The 19,872-nt window shown below is 41.6% G+C and overlaps 1 protein-coding gene across 5 annotated transcripts in view; it reads left to right on the top strand.

Moving 5' to 3' along the window:
- ttll5 (tubulin tyrosine ligase-like family, member 5) overlaps positions 1 to 19,872 on the top strand; it is a 54,576-nt gene that overhangs the window by 11,335 nt on the left and 23,369 nt on the right. For all 5 annotated transcript variants that reach the window (XM_044374441.1, XM_044374444.1, XM_044374440.1 and 2 more), the window contains exons 13-27: positions 8,001 to 8,082; positions 8,396 to 8,457; positions 10,880 to 10,971; positions 11,562 to 11,603; positions 12,546 to 12,653; positions 12,761 to 12,852; positions 14,398 to 14,460; positions 15,097 to 15,245; positions 15,533 to 15,776; positions 16,889 to 17,006; positions 17,401 to 17,547; positions 17,671 to 17,762; positions 17,894 to 18,042; positions 18,320 to 18,898; positions 18,987 to 19,174. In XM_044374441.1, coding sequence (XP_044230376.1) covers positions 8,001 to 8,082; positions 8,396 to 8,457; positions 10,880 to 10,971; positions 11,562 to 11,603; positions 12,546 to 12,653; positions 12,761 to 12,852; positions 14,398 to 14,460; positions 15,097 to 15,245; positions 15,533 to 15,776; positions 16,889 to 17,006; positions 17,401 to 17,547; positions 17,671 to 17,762; positions 17,894 to 18,042; positions 18,320 to 18,898; positions 18,987 to 19,174 — 2,207 coding nt within the window. The remainder of the gene's footprint in view (positions 1 to 8,000; positions 8,083 to 8,395; positions 8,458 to 10,879; positions 10,972 to 11,561; positions 11,604 to 12,545; positions 12,654 to 12,760; positions 12,853 to 14,397; positions 14,461 to 15,096; positions 15,246 to 15,532; positions 15,777 to 16,888; positions 17,007 to 17,400; positions 17,548 to 17,670; positions 17,763 to 17,893; positions 18,043 to 18,319; positions 18,899 to 18,986; positions 19,175 to 19,872) is intronic.

Raw genomic sequence — 19,872 nt, 5'->3', positions numbered from 1 at the left:
TGGTGTCTTTCCAATAAGTGATGCATTTTTTCTTTTCGTCTTGTTATAATTTGGTCAGGCCAGATTGTCTGTGGGCTGTCCTGAGGCTCTGCAGGGTTGGTAGAGGTTAGGGAACTGAGTCTCAGGACCAGTTGGCTGAGGGGACTCTTTTCCTGGTTCATCTCTTGGTATTTTAGGGCTTTGTGGTGGAATGTTTGAGGGTCGCTTGTTTTGAAGTGATTGTAGAATTTGATGTCTCTTTTTTCAGTTTCAATTTGGAGGAGGTATTGGCTCAATTCTGCTTGGCAGGCATTATTTGTAGTTTTTCTGTCAAGGTGACTTGACTACTTTTATTACTTTTTTTGAATACATTTACAGAAGTGTTTGGATTGGATGCTTGTCCCAGTTTGTGAAATTTAGATGTTTGCTGAGCGTTCCCCAAACTTCACAGTCATACAGAGCAATGGGTTCTATAACTGATCGAAAAACTTTTTAACCAGATTTTAATTGGTCGTCTATTTTGATGTTTCTTTTAGTTGTATAGAATGCCCTCCTTGCCTTGTCTTTCAGGTCATTCACAGCCATGATGAAGCTACCTGTGGTGTTGATATTTAGGCCTAAATGCGTGTAAGTGTTTTGTGTTCTAGTTCAACTGTGTCCAGACCTTTTTTGAAATATCATTACGTTTGTCTTCTTGAGGTTCACTGTCAGGGCTCAGGTCTGACAGAACCTGTGCAGGTGATCTAAAGGCTGCTGTAGGGCCTCCTTGGTCATCTGCATACAGCAGGCATGATTTCTGTGTCATATTGGGTGATATTAGGTGCTGAAGACTGTTCCAGTGTTTTAGCCAATTCATTAGTATAAATGTTGAATACATTAGGGGTCAGATTTACAGCCCTGTTTCACTCCACGTTCCTGAGAAAACAAATCTGTTTGCTTGTTGCCAATTCTAACAGCACATTTGTTATTTGTGTACATTGATTTTATTACATCATATGTTTTACCACCGACACCCATTTCAGTCAGATTACAGAAAAAGCTGTCATGTCAAACTGAGTCAAATGTTTTTTTGAAATCTACAAAACATGCAAAGATTTTGCCTTTGCTTTGGTTTATTTATTTGTCAGTTAGGAGGGAGGACAAGGATGTGGTCTTATGTTTGGTAATTTGGGAGAAATCCAGTTTGACTTTTACTCAGGATGTTGTTTTCATCAGTGAAGTGCATTAGTCTGCTGTTTATAATGCTGCAGAACAGTTTTCCAAAATTACTGTTAACACAGATTCCCCTATAATTATTTGGGTCAAATTTGTCACCATTATTGTAAATTGGTGTCATCAATCCTTGGTCCCAAATATCTGGGAAAATGCCTGCAGCTAGGACAATAATTTCAACTTTTAGGATAGTCAGTATGAATTTATTGTCAGTATGAGTATTTGATCTTTTCATTTAAAATGGCGTCAACACCAAAGGCCTCTCTAGGTTTTAGATTGTTTACTTTTTCAAGTAATTCTTTTTCTGTAATTGAGGTGTCATTGGGATTCTGGTAGTCTTTAATTGCTGATTCAAGAATGTGTGATTTGTCCAAATATCTCCATTTTTGATTGCCAAATCATCATTCATTGATTTGTTTCGGGTTTTCCAATTTTCCCAGAATTGATTGGATTCAATTGATCCTTCAATGACTTTAAATAGATTTTGGATATGCTTTTCCTTTTCTGTTCTTAGGGTATATTTGTATTCTTTTAGTGTTTTTCCGTAATGAAGGTGTATCATTTGGTTGTCTGGGTCCCGCTGTTTCTGATCGGATAACTTTCTCAGTCTTTCCTTATATTTTTACACTCTGTCAAACCTTTTGTCATCATTTAATCTTTTAGGTTTGCTCTTTGTCTTTAAATCTGTCAGTGTTGCTGATTTATCAAATATGATATTTATGTTCTCAACAGCCACATTTACACTTTCATTATTGAAGGGAAATGATATCGAAAGGAATTCGTCCAGGAGTGATTGGATTTGTTGGCTACTAATTTGCCTTTTGCTGTGTGTACTCCATCTGTAGGAGAGGGAGGGTGTAGTTTATTGGGCTGGTTTACCACATGATTGGGCTGTGCTCTCCTCAGATAGGTGGTTATTTTACTGTGATCTGAAAGAGGTGTTAAGGGGCTGACTGGGAATGCTCTAAGAGACACAAGATTGAGGTCAGAAATAAAATAGTTGACTGTGCTGCTGCCAAGAGATGAGCTGTCGGTATACCTTCCAAGAGAATCCCCTCTTAGCCTACCTTCGACTATGTACAGACCCAGCGTACGACAGAGTTGGAGGAGCTGTGTCCCATTTGTGTTAGTCAGTTTGTCATAGTTCTTTCTGGTGGGGTATGCAGCGAGGCGTATGTTGTTGTTATCTAGTAAATGTTAATCCCCATGAGTATCAATGGTGTCTGGTTTGTCTGCTGTTCTAGCCTTCAGGCCAGACCAGAACATTTCCTTGATTCTGGAAATGATTAATCTCCCCTTCTTGAATGGAGAAACTCTCCTCATTGAAAAAAGGTGACTCAGATGGGGGAATGTATGTAGGGCAAAGGAAAACCTCCTTATCAGTTGAAATCATTTGCTTTTTCATTTTTAGCCAGATGTAGAATTCTCCATTTTTTAATTAAGTCTATTGAATGGGTTAGTCGAGATTTGTAACAAATGATCAATCGCCCTGAGTCCCTGCCCTGTGTAACTCCTTTCATTTTGATAGATAAGATAATGATTTCTCTATAACCTTGTGGACAACCAGTGGAAACATTACATTTACACCATGTTTCCTGAAGAACAACAATATCTACATTATGAATCTCCTACAGGAACTCTGGGTTTCTGCTCTTCCAGTCAAAAGCAGAGGACTGGAGCCCCTGTATGTTCCAACAAGAGAAAGAAAATGATATCATGGTTCATTCTTTACATTTCAAATGAGAAAAACATCGACTAAAACAAGAACTATTATAATCGGTTTTGTTTGTCATTTATTTTCCTTGTGTTTGTGTGTGCGCATGTGCAGTTTTTGTTTTTAAACTTTTTTTTTTTTTTTTTTTTACACAACAGAGCAGGCTCAGTAGTGAATGTTACACACTCTCTTTAACCTCTCAGATGTTAGAAAAATAAAGGGCTTTGCAGTTGTGACAGGCTTGTGTAGACATAATAACCCCCCCTGATCGGTGGTTGTTTGGGTTGTATTGGGAGCGTAGCAGCATGGACTCACACCATCAGGCAGTCGCCTGCATAAAGATGTTATCTGCACTCTGAATATCACCGCTAGGTTGAGAAACCACACCAAGCCAGGGTGTGAATGTTGACTGTGCAGGTATTTACAGGAAAATGTGGCTTTCCAAGCCATAACCTGGCCCTCGTACACACTTGATAGACACGAATAAACAGCTAGCTGACAAATATCTTTGGGGTGAGACTGAAAAACAGAATGGGAAAAACAAGTTTGCTTTTGCTTTCATTCAGTCTTTTATTCAGGTATGTCCTGTTTTTATATGTATATCTCTGTCACAAAAATTGCACCTGGGACAATGCACTTACACAGCTTTTCAAACTGTATATAAACAGGTTTCTGCCTCTGTGTGTACAATATCAGATGATATGGCTTTTGCATTGTGTAGAACAGTAAATATATAGTATGAACTTAAGAATGTAGAAGGAAAGTGTGAGAATATGAAGCATAATCACTCAAGCCTGCTGATGCTACACTGGTGCCAACTTTTGTGTCGTACATTATGCAAGGCTGTTGGCAGCAACAGTGGTACAGAATGAGTCAACAAGAATTCTTAATTATTATATCTACATTTTATTGTGGCTCTACTCATTCCACATTGGATTTGAAATAAAACAACAAACTAAATAATGACTTTTAGTTTAAGGGTGTTTCTGTACTGGGTGAACCTTATCCCTATACAGACCTGTATAGACATAGATACCACAGTAATATCACTGTGTAGCACAAAAGCAATTAGGCTGTACACCTTTTACTAAGACACATAATACACTGTGGTCGGTGGTGAACATGCCCATTACCCTACTTCTGAAGTATCAGTTTACCATTGAATTTAGTGTCATTTTGTTGTCTTCAGATGGCCCCAAGCAAGTTAATTACAGCATTCATCGTCTGTCTACAGGATTAAGTTTCCAAAGACAGACAGTGACGGTTCCAGAGGACCACCCTCATCTTCTTTTTTGTTGATGTGTCTCTCACAGTGTGGTCATGTTCCATGCAAACCGTGCGTGTATGTATGTACAGTATGAATACACAGACATGTAGGAACCGGTGTAGAGCATGACTTTTACAAACAGACTGGTCTGTCTATAGCTTCAGGGAGTCCAGTGTAGTATCTTTGTGGGCTCTTTCTTGTCTCCTAAATAAAACCCACCCAAACCACCAAGAGTCTTTTTCACTCAGCCCCTCTCAACTCTCTTTCTCCTCCTCTTGCATTTTTCCTCACTACTTTCCCACTCCGCCGCCTACAATAACATTCATCCTTGGCCTTTACAGCTGCTGTGTACTTGTAAACAGGTAAAGCATCAGAACTAATGGCAGCGAACACATACATGTGTGTTAGGGCTGCGAGTGTGCGGATAAAAGCAGCTATTGTTCAGAGTTTTTATACAGTCTCTGGCTTGTCTGGAAGGGAGCCACGCGAGACCATAAAGCACATTATAATCTTAATTTACTGCAAATTGTTCCCTGCCATTTAATGTCTATTAATGGCTTTAATACAATGTTTATTGTTTTCAAATGGGATTTCTTCCCTTTGCTCAAATTGCACTGCATATCTTAACGGGCATACCGTAACAAAATCTTTTTATAGCTCTGTAATGTTTCATGTGGGAAGAAATAAAAACAACAGATTTTTCGTTTTACATTGGTAAGAAAAGTGTGTGTGTGTGTATGTGTGTGTGTGTGTGTGTGTGTGTGTGTGTATGTGTGTATGTGTGTGTGTCTGTGGAGAGAAAATGCCACCCATGCAGCTCCTTACCGCTGCCGTGTGATTAATGGACAGGCTTTTTGCTGAGGGATGCTGATTACGAGATATTTTGACTAAGATCTGATTAGCCAAGCCAAAGGCCTATTTTATTACACACAAAACATTCCACTTACTGGTCCTGGGTTCCACTGAACGTCCCTCATTAAGTGCTGAGTGTGGTTGGATCCCCTGTCTGTGAACCACTCTCCCTGTTTTACATTTGTCAGATACTCCCACACTCCACTCTAGCACAATGTTTGTATGCCTATGATGACAGTGTGGCTGCCGTATGACTCAGAGTCTTTTTAAGAATGATTAATGGATTGGGCCCCGCTATCATAATAAGGCCATAGAGTGTTAACTGTAACTTTAATTTGTTGTCCTCGGAGTGTTTTCATGATCGTGGCTCCAAGCTGCTCCGCTGTGTTCCCTGCAACAGCCGAGAAACAGTTCAGCAGCAATAATTTATCTCCGAATGATGCAAGAGTAATTCAATTGTCCTCGCCTATGAAGAAAACACATGAAGGAAATACTTTGTGCTGCTGTTGTTATTTAGGGCCAACAGGCTGCATGGCCAGGGTGGGGAGATTATTGTTTTTGGGTGTTTGTCTCTTGTGTTGAAGTTTCCAGCAGCGCCCATCCAATAATAAAAAAATTTAAAAAAACACGCTCTTCATCATCCCTTTTTTTTTTTTTTCTGTCACGTTTTTTTTCTTTCCCTCCCTCTTTAATGGGTGTGATGTGGATGTTCGCTGCCTCTCATCTCCTTGTCTGTGATGCTTGTTGTGGGCTCTCTGCGGGCGCATTTAACAGCGCTCCCCCCCGGCAGCGGTCGAGCCGCAGAACAAACGTGTCTGCCAGTGAGCGGCTCAGCAGGCTCATGGGGCAGGAGCGGCGTCTGCTCCTAATTGGGGGAAAATGCGCGGCACATGGAGTCTGCTTGTCGGGGGCTGGTGAGGTGGTGTAACACCTCCCTATTTTCCCCTGTTGTTGTGGTGCCACTGATGAGGCACTCCAGGCTCAAACCCATTTATTCCAGTGCTCTGTTCCCCAAACCTAATACATAATGTTTTATGACACACGTGCTCTCTCCATCTCTCCCTTAGTCTCAATCTGTGTGTGTGTGTGTGTGTTTTTGTACAAAAGTGGACAAAATGGGATAAGCTTGCAAGTGGAAAAGTAAATCCTAGTGCTCTGCTGAAGCAAGTACTTCTTAGCAGTGGGGGTCCAGTCCATCCTTAAGTGTTAAAGAAGTTAAAGATGGCAGTTGCAGTTGGCAAACTTTGTCCAGTTCCATCATCAGTATATAAAATGAGCAGTTACACCAATTTAAACCTCATGGCTGTACCATATTTTGTACTCTCAACCCATATAATATACAGCAAACCAAATGAAATATGCTGCACAAAACCCAGTTTGGATTTTCTTCAGTTCATGTTAATACAGATAATGAAAATAAAAGTGGAGAAGTGTTTTAAGGAGGTTTGGCCAAGCATCAGACTAGCCCAGAGTTATATGACTGTCCTCTGATGTATCTATGAGCAGTCCAACAAAAGATCTGTAGACTGTACTATAGCTTCCAATAAATACATTTTGACAGAGTATTAACTGCTTATACATGTCTAACAGAGTTGCATCAAGCATTGTCAAGTAAAACTGGCAAAGATCTCTGTTGGATCAAAGCATTTGCTTTGTGAAATTCTATTGATTGGGAACCACAGTATGTATCAATACATTGTGCTGACATTTGTATGACATCTGCCTCCAGTTTGTTTTTTTGTTCCAGCACTCATAAGTGTTTTGGATGTGCACGCTCTCCACTTTTTCTCCAAACTTCTGTATGACCATGATTTGTTTAACAGATGACTTAATGATTTTTAAGCAAACACTGCAATAACTAATGTGCATGCACTAATAAAAGTAACTCATCCTGTTAAACTAGAATTACCCAGCCTACTATTATTCAACCAAGTGCAATATCAAGCCATCGCTCGCTGTCACGCTGGCTTTTGTATGCTTAACACTGGCATTGACCTGAGATGCTAGAACAAACAGTGCTGGTTATGGCAGCTTTGAAACCTCCAACCCCCCGGCCTATTCTCAACACAGTCTGTTCTTTTGAAGTGCCATTAGAGGGATTTTTCCTCTGGCTCTATAGCTGGGCTTTGCCCTATCCCTGTAAAATACTGTGGTTTCCTTGCACGCTGCAGCTGGGGCCGGCGGGTCGTCGGCTTAGGGTGACACTCCCCAGAGCAGTGCGAAGGCTTTCATAGGCCAACAGTGTCGCAGTGAGCCATGTATCAGTCAGTGAAACGAGAGGGAAAATTGGGATAGAATGGATGAATTTTTACACGGGGAACTTCCTGACCATTTTGTGACTTTCTCTGTGTCACTCAGCGCTCGGCTATTATTAGCATGAAATATATACAATGTAAAAGCTTTATCATTTCTGTCAGATTTCCAGCTTTGTACTGCTGGAGCTCATAGTTTATTGCCCCAGTTGGACAAGATACTGACTTTATGATGGGGTGAAGTTATTTCTGGTAGCCATTAGAGTGCCATTCTTCTTGTTAATATATAGTGACAATATGTAGACTGCATAACCTTCCCAGCCATGAGAAAATTATTGACTGTATGTACGAAAATATTCACAGCCCCAGTTTGTTTTTGATCTACCGTCTTACGTAAGCAACTTCATGACAGATGAAATGTGTATGTACTTAGTATGTAATGTAATAGAGCCAATCCCTCAGTAGCAGGCTTTGGTGAATGTTTCTCTCTTGAGTGATTGGGTATATAACATGCATGTAATCAGTAGCAGAAAGACACAAGTCATGCTGCCAAATGCCACATAATTGGGCTATGATAAAACTCTGGAAACGCTTGTGACTTTGATACTCTTCATCCTTTATTTTCAGGGAGCAGATCTTAGAGGTTTCTAATTCTGTCTCGCTCTGCTGACTTCCCAGTCTGTGGTGAAAACCTTTTGATTCATTTTGTCTTTTCCCTTCGTAGAACTGTATGGTTTTGACGTGCTCATTGACACCAACCTCAAACCCTGGTTGTTAGAGGTGAACCTTTCTCCCTCCTTGGCCTGGTGAGTGACACTGTCATAATCATTTTTACTCCACCAACTCAAGCAAGGGCTTTTCTTTGAATATGTAAAAAAAAGAGGTAAACAAAAAAAAGATGGCATGTAGAAGGAAATGGCATGAGCTACATTTTTTTAAACACACCCTCAGGCTAGATGTTGTTTCTATTTCCACAAAAATATCAGTTTAGCGGTTTAGTCAAGGTCAGTCAACAAATCTGTATCTTCTTATGAATGTTGACTTATTTTTCTGTGCATGTGGTATAAATTTTGTGTTTGTTTTTTTGTTTCATTTTTTTCTTCTTCTACTTATTTACAGTGATGCGCCCTTGGATCTGAAGATAAAGGCCAGCATGATTGCAGACATGTTCTCGCTTGTGGGTGAGTACATGCTACAACAGTGATTAAAAACAACATCCATTTGATTCCAGGGTTTTGCACCAATGATTGCACGTCATAGACATCCAGGTTATATAATTTAAATGTCCAAATCTTGAGTCATATTATTTACCCTTACATTAGAGCGAAGGAACTTTAAGTAAACAGAAACTACAACAAAACATCATTCTTTTCATATGTCTCTCAAAAAATGATAATATCACAGAAGCAGATGTTGTTAAAAACATATTAAAAGAACTAAAAATGTGGTTTCCTATGAATGAATGAAAGAATTGAGCTGGAACATCTGGATTAAAACAGAAAAATCTTGAAGATATACTGTAGTATCATGGTGATCAGTCATCAGACGGGTCTGAAGGACTCTTAAAATAACTGATCACAACATTAAACTGGTTTAAAGCCACACAAGACCAAATGTCAACAGCCACACTGACGTCAGCATACTCACAATGACAATGCTGCTGGTATATGATTATTATGATCGCCTTCTCACTTCAGCACGTTGCTGTACCAAATTTCATGGCAATCCTTCATTCCAGTCTGGACCAAAGTGGTGAACCAACCCACAGACAGACCAATATTTCCACCCTTATAGCCATGTCGCTACCATGGATAAAATGCATTAATCATTGTAGATTACACAGTTAAAGGATTAGTCATTGCAAAATCATTTACTTGGATTAACAATCTTAATTGTGGAGAGGCCTCCTGGTCAAGAGTCATACTCTTTAGTTATGAGCCTGCAGAAGGTTCCACTGTGTTGGTTTCAGTCAAGTATTTCTGAATTTCCCTTTTCACCCTCTTTTTTTTTTCACTAACTGTGAAGGCCTAGATGCTTGTTGGCCTTTCTTGTAACCAGCAGGTTTCAAGCTGGTGGAGACAGTCGTCTATTGTTAAATGTTTAATATTTTCCTACATTCCACCAGTTGAGTTTGCGCAAACTACCAAAAATAGCTGTATGGCTTCATGATGGGAGCTCCAGTGTTGAGAGAATAAACCACAGCCTTCATTAATTAACATTAAATGACTTGCGGACAAAATTGTCAAGGAAGGCCTTAGCTGTTTTGTAGTCATTAAGCTTTCTTGAGAAACTGGATCCTACATGTCAAACTAAAGCAATCGCAAGCATGAAGACATGAAAAATGCCTAGCCCAAGGCAGAGATAAACACTGTTTATACAACAGTGTTTGCAGAAGAGAAAGAGATGTGTCTCTGTTATGTCTCCACCCCTCTTAATTATTGAATTCTCATGCAGAAGAAGAGCTTGAAAATATTTTGTGATATCCAGGTTTATCTCATATTCTGCCCACTACCAAAGGTGCACATATACAATCCGAAAGTTCATCTTTTACCTTGTAGATGCTACTATATGTATAGTAAAAAACAAATTACCCTGTCTCTTGATGATTCAACTTTACTTAATCATCTACTTTAACTTTCTAGCCACTCGCAGTATACATGGAGCCCACTGATTTGCAGGCGTCAATCTCAACTGGCACCGAACCATTAAGTCTGTCTGTGGTCTCGGCCTAATGATATTAAAAGAATGGCTATTGTGCGTGTGCATGCACATATGCGTGCGTGCTATAGCCTAGGCCATGCTGTGGCTTGAAACCCTCCCCTCCGGCTCATTAAATGAAAGAGTAGAATAATAAATTGCCAGTTATCTTTGGACTGAGACATTACTGCGGGTCTGGGGAAAATGAGCAGTGGCATGTAAAACACAGCACATCTATTATGTAGCAAACAAACTAAGTCGCTGTAGGCTGATAACACTTGGGTCGCATCCCAGACCTGTATATAATGACAGCATTCCATTAGCATTCATTTTCCGCCTGTGTGTAGCTGTCAGCTCCGTGTCGCTCCATGTTTGTAATAATTGCTGTGTTTAGGTAAGAGCGCGGCAGGGGCCTGATTCCTACCTGACGGCTTGGATGAGGCAACACAAATAGCTTCGAGCTCTGAGCCGTCAATAGACTTCATCTAACTCGAGTGTGACTGCAGACATATTTCTCTAACGTCTCACTTTTACCGCTAGCTAGTTTCGAGGGAGTGTGGGAATTAATAAACAGAGGATCATAGATTGAAATCTTATTGACAGAGTGGAAATGTAAACATTTTTCCCACCCTTATAAACTACCAGTGAGATGCACTTAAGCAAGGCAGTGATGCACAACAGGAGGCTGTGTTTATATTTATTAGAATTCATGAAAGCATCATATTGTTAAAGACACTTTTTATTTACATGTTTTATTTCTTTCTTGCCACACGTTCCGCGTTGATTTCTTGCACAAACACTGAAGATCTGATGCAATAAACAGACTACAGGTCATGGGAATGAGTATCATATTTTAAACCTGATGTCACTGATATACCACTTTATGGCTGATTTGTGTCCCTGCAGGCTTTGTGTGTCAGGACCCCCTGTCGAGGCAGCCGCGCTCTGAGCGAGTCACCCTCGACCCCAGCCTCAAGCACCCGGCCCAAAGAACACAGGTATTGGACGCTCACATACACACACACACACACACACACACACACACACACATATACACATAAACACAGTGCGAACAGCCAAGCCAAGTGTTGCACTCACTTACCTCTCCTTGTGAAACATTCCCATTCTTGTTTTGGTCTTTCTTTTGCTTACAGTACATTCCTGCCACTGTCATTGAGCTCTTCTCATCCCCTCATGGAAAATTTACTGTAATGCAAAACAACTGCTAATGTAATTACACTGTTTGAGTGACATCAGTTTGTAAGTGCTGCACTCTGTGGCTTATTGTTTTATCATTTCTAATCAAGTGACTAATGCTCTCACTGGGCCTTGTTGGCTAATGATGCCACAGCAGCTAATGCACTTGGCTCCCTCCACTCGACTACTGCACCCAGATTTGGCCTAGGATGTGCTGGAGGGAGATTACTACATCAGACAGATTTCTGCTCCACCTTATGTTGTGTAAAAGGCCTGTTTAGACATACAGTAACAATGTCTCATTGTTGCGTGTTGATGCAGTATGAGTACGTGTGCAACAGTTATTCTGACGCTCACCTGCAACCCACTGTCTTCACCCATTGCCTCTTAGAAACCTTTTTCTGCACCGACAGGCACTGCTCACACCAGAGTGGTAAGTTTTCTTCTGACTCATCCATATTAATCATCCTTTGCCTTGTCCTTTTGCAATTCCCTGATGCCTGTTACATTACCGGTAAGAAATTGCTTACTCCTTTTTGCTCATTTGATTATGTAGCTTTACTATTTCTCATAGTGACAGACAAATGGCTTATATCGATTCCTAATGCCGTATTTTAATAGATTTCTCATTACATTAGCAAAGTGGCCTGCTTTAGCAAATGCTGCAATGCACCACTTAGCTCAAAAGTTCAGAAAGTTTGCTTTGTAGAGTCTCAGTTACACAGACATACCTAAAACAAGCCAGACTCTAAAGCAGGCTTGTCATAGAGGCTGCTGAAGAACTCCAGGGGCCTACAGAGAACCTGTCCTCTTCCTTTACTCTGATTGGGGCAACAGTTGAGGCGAGGGTTTAGGCCTTGTCACTTTTTGGCTGCCTTTGTGTCCCCCCCAGCCGCATCAGACAAATTAAATGTAATCCCCCCTGCTATTTAGATGACAAATTCTGTATGTGATCCTGTGGGGTTGTTGCCCGCTGTCTGGCCCCGAGTTCTAACCTGTGTGCCAGAGTTGTCAATCACAGCCTGGTAGTGCAAACAGAAGAATGCCAACTCGTATCAAAAAATGCTCCATTAATGTGACAGGGAGAAAAGAAGAGAAGGGAGATTCTTTTTGGGTGTTCAGGATATCTTTTTTTCACATTTTCCATCTATAAATGAGAAATATGCTTCAGATCTGTAAATAATTGTCAATGACAGATGACTTTTTTTTAAACAATAATTTAAGAATTGCAACTATTCAGACAACCTTTGAGCATATTTAAATTCAAACTTTTTTTTTAACTTTTGCAAGTATTTGTGTTGGAAAGATGAATGGTAATTCATGGTTTGTATTAGTTAATATTAGTGATATTATCTCTACTCTTTTCCCCCGCTAGCGGCAGAGGCCTGCATCAGCTGGTAACTCAGAAACAGAGGGGATGAAAGACAAGCTGGGAGCTAAACAAGGCCATGGAGACAGCACTCTGAGCTTAACTGCTGAAGAGGTACAGTCTTAATAATGGCAGTGTGACATACTGTGTGTGATACACTTTAAATACAACAGATTGTTAAACTGAATAAACACAGACTCTGTTTTCTTTCACTAATATAGATTAAAGTGCTTAGGAGGATAAAGGAAGAGTATGAGAGACGAGGGGGCTTCATCAGAATCTTCCCCACCGCAGAAACATGGGAGCTCTATGGGTAAGATGTACTAGAAAGAAGAGACTGATCACTTATAATCCAGCTACTACTCTTGACTGTCACTAATTGAACCACCAGACTAATGCCTGTCATGCACTAGAAGACTTTGAAAAGACTGTTAAAAGACTGAAGTCTGACACCCTCTCACATCTGAAGACAATGGGTCAAATCCACACAGAATGGATTGCGCCCGCTTGTTCTACCCCGAGAGACAGAGTGTGCACGCAGTTAACACCAACTATCGCTAATAACTCCACCTTCATTGTGTGTGGCAATTAGCACTGGTCTTTGTGAATTGGACTGTTTTTGCAATGAGGCTTATTTGCATAGAAAGGGGCCAATTTTGCGCCAAATATATGAATATTACCTATTTTACATTCATGCAAATGGCACAGGCGCACGCGATTTGCTTAGCAGCGCAGTTTGAGGGTGCTTTGTGAATTACACACTATCTTTTTATCTCATTTACACAGGTTTAGTGTCCGCAAAAGCCACGCAATCCTTTTGTGGATTTGGCCCAATATGTTATAATTTTGCAAAGATCAGGGGATCTTGCAGGGTCACTATTTGCAAGACTACAACTAGATTCCTTTTGAGATTATTTCCCATCCTGCTCCTGGTGGAAATTTACAAGAAGAAAAACTGTTGAACAATGGAGCAGAAACAGAAGCAGCTTTTGGCCACAGCTGCCCCTGTGTGTGCAGTGGTTTGTTCTGAAAAATCTGCCAAAAAAGAAAAAAAAAAAAAAAGAGTAGACACCGCAGAATGTGGACATGACCCCGGTTGAGAGAACGGGGGACAGCAAGGATGCACCTCCCTGGAGTCCCCGCCGTGTTTACTATCTAACTGGTGTGCTGCTTCCTGTTTGGTGCTGGAGAGAGCGCACCTATTGGTTGTTGACAATGTTCACGTCATTGAACTTCACCATTAGCATGAGCCAAGACTAAAAAAACTTCAGATAATATTAAACATGTTTGATTTTATTGGAACATCAAGACGTGAAAAAGACTGACTTAAGACAGCTTGGACTGAGTTTTATGACCACCTTACACCAAACGATTGAGACGACGGGAGCACGCCAAAACTCTAGCAACTCACATGATTTTATTCCGACATGGAAATTTGCCTGCGACAGTGAAATCACTTGAAAAGTCGTTTGGTGTAAGTTGTAGCTACAGAGTTGCTAATCATTAGTTGTCAGAAGGTATTTGCAGAGCTCTTTATATTTTTTTTCCAACCACTGCTTTATGTTGAAATTCCCCTATTTAAGAGGAAATCCATTTTTGTGCTTACAATTCATATTCCTATAGGAGGATTTGTTGCTTGATAGATAGACGGCTCTCTTAGCAGCAGGGATTTTGTGGCATCTTTAAAAGCAAATTATTGAGCGGTCTTGGAAATTAAAGTTTAATAGCAGCTGCTCCCAGAGTAGCTATATCACAGAAGCCTCATTTTAACACATTTGCCGCAAATAAGGAGGTTGAGGCTCATTCGGGACCCTGCCTTTATGATTATTGTAATTTGCTTATTATCTTCTTCTCTCAGTGGATATCTGGAGTCCAAGACATCAATGAACTACATGTTGGCAAACAGACTTTTCCATGGAAGGTAAGCGTTTCCATTGTGGTCGGGATTGGGGAATAAATCTCTCCATCAGTTTGTGGAAACGGTTGGATTCTAACGTGGCGTTTGTTTTGTCTTTCGATTGGATAGGTGAGAGGAACAGCTGACAAGACGTTGCGCAGTCAACTTTTCCAGCGCGCCCAATGTCTATGTGGCATAGTGGCGTCGATTTGAGGGCAGGAGGGGAAAGACAGTTATAGATGAACTCTGCCTCTTTATTGAACCACATTTTTGTTATTGTAATACAACATGCATTTATGTTATTTAAATCAGTCTGGGCTTTCATGTATAACCACTGCTTTGACTGTTTCACAATATTGTCTGGAGATTTGAACCCCAACTAAGCCCATCTAAGATTTTTCCATATTCCTTTGGTAGCCAGATTAGGGAGACGGTTGTTGCTGCAAGACCTCAGTTGCTGTTATTATTTGACATTTATACTCTCTCCTTTGGATCGTCACTGTCTGTCACGTCAACTTCTGGACAAACCACTCAACCACACTAATCTTTCACAGAACTGGCTTCAGTTAAAGTTAAAAGTTTGTTGATGATACGCATATGAATCATTCTTATTGTTGTTGTCATTACGATTGAGTTGACACATCTTGTTCTGCCTCTCAGGAATGTGAACGGGAATGTGCAGCTGCAGGTGGACACAGTCCACGGCTATCACGTTGTCCAGTACGAGAGGAAGCTGCTGTCTCTGGAGGCACGTAAGAGGAGACAGCGCCACCTGACTCATCGCTCTGCTGCAGGGAAGAAGAAATCGGGTAGGCCTGATGGATCCTGCTTCAGTTCAGGAAACTGCTTTAATTCTCATCTGAAACTAAAGAGAGTGTAGCTAAGTAGGACAGCATTGCACGCTAATGCACTTTTGGTTCCAATAAATATCTCCCTTGTGTCACAGTAAGGTTAGCCAAATATGACTCTGAATGAGTTCATTTCATTGCAGCAACAATACAGTAAAAAGCCTATTTTGAGTGTATGTGGGTATTTTATCCAAAATGCCAGTCATGTGGCTGACATTTGTCTTTTCTTGCAATGCTGCATAACTCAGGGAAGGAATCCAAGGCCTCCCCGACTGAGAGCAGCGGTCTGGAGGGAGAGGAGTGCGCTCAGGAGGAAGGAGAGGAGGTGAAACAAGTTTTCGAACCAGTCTCACAGAAGGCTTTGGTAGCAGAGCAAAGAAAACAAGTGGCCACATCACTGGAGCGCTCTCACAGTGAGACTCTGTCCAGCTCGGAGGCAGCCAGGCCCAGAGTCAACCTGCTCAACATCCTTCAGCAGGGGTGGGACCTCAGGTCAGTCTGTATTCTGGGCTGTTGCTCACATTGGCAGCTCTTTCATCATCCTCCCCTTATTCCATTTACTTTTTACTCACTTTACCCTCCTTCCCTCTTTTAAAGGGAGACATGTGAAGGGTGTGCTCCCACCAAAGGAGTGTCCCAATTCCTCACCACAGGTTGGGGCACTGCCTGTGACTCGTTGGGTCATTGCTAGGGTCAACAAATTTTGTTTGTCATATTTATATAGAAACAGTTTTACCCCCTTAAAACCACTATTTAACTTTTTGTGCTTTGCTGAAGACATTGTTTTATTTGGACTGACTATAATCTTCTGTCTGCAAAAGTAGTCTGCAAAATAAATGTGTTTTTTTTCTAGCAGTAGCAAAAACTTGACTTTTACCCAAGTGAAGAGTAACGGGAGTTGTGATAAGATGATATGAAAAACATTATGAATGTTTTCAAATTTGGCAGAGGATGGAAACATTTCAATGTTAATATATTCCTTAATTTGAATAAAGAGGACTAAACATTGTCTGACATACACCACACTTTACATACTGCTATACTTAAGGGCAACAAAAGACTGCAAGTCTCCTGTCGATTTTTTAGTGTGCTTGAAATTATAATTTGAGGAGGAATACAATAACAAGTCTGAATTTGTAGAAAATTCCTCTGCTTGCCAGGACTGTACATGAAGCTGGGAAATTATAGTACAGCATATCATTGTTTGTGTTTGACAGCTTTTTCCAAAACATTTTTTTTTTCAACTACAATGTTCTGACAGTATCATCTCCAGGCTCACCTGGGCCACGGAGACAGTTTATCATTTTGATAGCGGCACAGGACAAGATACACTGTGTTTCAACAACTGTTGGCTGAAAGTGATACATACCTGTTTTTGTTTTCTGTCTTTGTGGATGATATGTTAGCAAATGGAATGAGTGCGACTGCTTGTTCTTTCTGCTGTAACACCTGTATCACAGATTCCAAAGCAACAAAGCAGTTGTTACTGTCAGTTTCAAAAGACCTAGCTTGAGGACGTGGTTAATAAAATTGCTTTACCTTTGCAGTTCTGCTTTGTGATGCTTTTTTTCTCTCTCTCTTCTGCCTCTGCCTCTCCTCTCTAGTAAAGTGCAGGCTCGGATGGCCTTTTCCTCTTACCTGCAGCGAGTCCAGCAGAGACTGTTGGCGGAGAGCAGGGCCAACAGCATCCCAGCTTGGCCAGATAAGGACAATGACCAAATGGTATAACTGATTTTTTTTTTCTTTTTTCAAAATCTCCTTTTCATAATAAATGGACAGGAGTGGAATAACCCTGGAGCACTGTTTCCCTTGCCAGATTTCTCCTTATCATTACTCTGTTACTCATCTGTACTCTGGCTGAAGCTGAGTTGTGTTCAAGGCATTTGTAGCTACTTCGGAGGAAAACGTGGTCTCTGATTGGAAAGTCATCATCATTGACCTCAAACCTCTTGGGAAAATCAATCTGAACCCAAGCCAATCTGTAGGCCATTGAATTCAAAGGTTTAGGAGAACGCTGTGACAGCTTGAATTAGTGCAACAGGGTGAGTCAGTGCTTCAGGGAAGTTATAATAAAATATTTTGCATATTCTGTATGTGTTTTTTTATGTCTGTACAGGAGTTAGTGATTCGCTTCCTGAGAAGAGCAGCCAGTAACCTTCAACAAGACATAAAGGTGGTCCTGCCCAGTCGCCAGTTACCACTCCAAGACCGCAGACGCATTCTGTCCCACCAGTTAGGAGAGTTTATTCACTGTTACAACAAGGTACCAAGTTCCCAGACTCTGGTTTTACCCAAGAATTACAATTTTTAAGAGGTGATTCAAACAAAGAAGACGCTGTGGTATTTCTATTCAAACAAGCTCTGTTGTTCTTTCTTATCTTTTCAGGAAACTGAACATATGGTGAAAAAACAGGAGAATAGCAAAGAGGAGCATTGTGTGAACGCCAGTGTATTTCAAGAGTACATCACAGCAGCGAGGTTAGTGAATTGGCAAGCTCACTTGCCATTGTTCAGTGCTTGGCTCTTTACTGCTCTTGTTATATATGCTACTGACTGAAGAGTGATCTCAATCTGCAATATACATTTATCTTTTTTTTTTTTTTTAACAGTGAAAATGATCTGGAGGAAGTACTGACATTCTACACACAGAAAAATAAATCAGCCACCGTCTTCCTAGGAACAAAAGACAGGAGTGTTAAGAAAGACTTTCATGAAATAAATGCCTCAGGAGAGCCAGGCAACTGTGAGAATTCCAAAAGTGAGTTCCATCCATGTTTTTTCTTTTTCATATTTCTCTTACTGTAGGTCTGGTTTGTGTTTCATATTTTATCATTCAAACACGGTAAACAGGAATTTTGATGTTTAGATTTTTAAATCCAAAAAAAGTAAAGGGAAAAAAGATTGAGTCATCCAGGGTGAAGAAAAGGTCAGCTTCAAACGATTAGTACTCATTGGGGAAAAACAAATGTGTGTCAGAGCCATGGAATGGCTAACTGATGATAAAGGAGCTCTGGCTTCTTTCCTCCTTTGAACAGCTCTGCCTGTGGCCAAAGAGGATTCCAGCGCCTCAGAATCCTCGCTCTCCGCTGGGAAAATCAGCAGTGACCCAGACATCAAGGCCACTGAAAGTCAGCCTTCTGTCCGTATGTTGCCCGAAGACCAACAAGCAGCAGTCAGAGCTGCTAAAACCCAGCCAGAGGTTCAGGCCTCTCAGCACTGCTCCAGCTTTCCTGTGACTTTGGATTGCACCCATATTCATTTGCAGCACTGCTCTCCCGCCCCAACATCCCTGCCTCTTCACTGTCCGCCGCCGCCGCCTCCCCCTCAGCCACCTTCCTATGCGCAGTCCTTGGCGAAATCTCAGTTCTGCCAGTCCGAGACTCTCTCTGACCTCCCTGCATACACCTCCACCCCGGTGGTCACACAGCCCCAAAGAGCGATGTGGACAGCTGTTTCCACTGGCCATAACACAGCGTCTACAGGCCAACCAACCCAGGTGCTCAGGAGGATCCCGTCCTTTACCTCATCCACGTCCAGCTCTGCAGCCTCCTCCATCCCAAGTGCCATGCACATCTATAGCCAGAGGCTCTCCAGACCCACCTCTGCAGGCCAGGGTAAAATTACTTTTCTATATTACTGTCTTGACATAGAGTTTATTCCCATGTTTGCACATTCGTTGTATGTTTTTTTTCTTTATATCAGTGATCAAAAGGAGCAGTTCCAGTAAGCTGAAGTCAAACTCAGTGGGGACCTTCAAGGAATTGAACTCTCTGTCCGCTCAGGCCCAGTCGAACCAGCAGGCCTTCATCTCAGCCCTGCAAAAGCTGGCTGACAAGCAGGTTGCTCGCCACTATGCCAGCTCCAGTAACATCAACCTGCTGACACAACACGTGAGTTCATTATGTTTCCAACCTCTATAAACCAGTGAGCCAACAGGAGCAGGAAGTTTCACTGTGTTCAGCTAAGAAACTATGTTGAGTTATTAAACAATTGTAAACTGATCTCTGTGGTGCTTCATGTAAGGAAGAAGAATCTGGCCCTCTGCAGTAGTCTCTCACTGTGAGGTCCCTGATATTTCTCTTTGTTGATGCATAAACCTGGCTTGACCCCATGCTGATTGGCGTCATCTAGCTGCTCATTCATTCAACAGACCTGTTGGAGCCGGAGGGTCTGCTGCCTCGTACAGCGCACCTTCTTCCTTCAGCCCTCGGCTCGCCTGTAGTCTGTGGGCTGGGGTTGGTGTGGGGGTGGGTCTGGAACTGGGGTTTGAAGCTGGCTGGCCTAAACAGTGGTGAGCCGCATCAAGCCTCAGCTCTGTGTGAGGTCTCATTATCAGATGCACCATGGGGGAGTGATTTCTGTTGATACTTAACAAGCAGCCACTTTTTTGTGGTAATTGATGCTTATAAATAGAGGAATGTGGCAAATTGGCACCGAGCAGGGGAGCGCCAGCTTCGTTGGCTCACCACCTTCGTTGGATCACTACCTTCTCCTATATTCCCCAAAGGTTTGTCGTTCGGTGTGGGGAGCCCCTCAACCTTTCCTCCTCCCTCCTCCTCCCTCTTCCTCCCTCCTCCCTCCTCCTCCT

This window comes from Thunnus albacares, chromosome 15 (genome assembly GCF_914725855.1).
Source record: "Thunnus albacares chromosome 15, fThuAlb1.1, whole genome shotgun sequence".
NCBI lineage: Eukaryota > Metazoa > Chordata > Actinopteri > Scombriformes > Scombridae > Thunnus > Thunnus albacares.
Note: the sequence above shows the minus strand (reverse complement) of the source record. Positions and strands in the feature narration are given on the sequence as shown.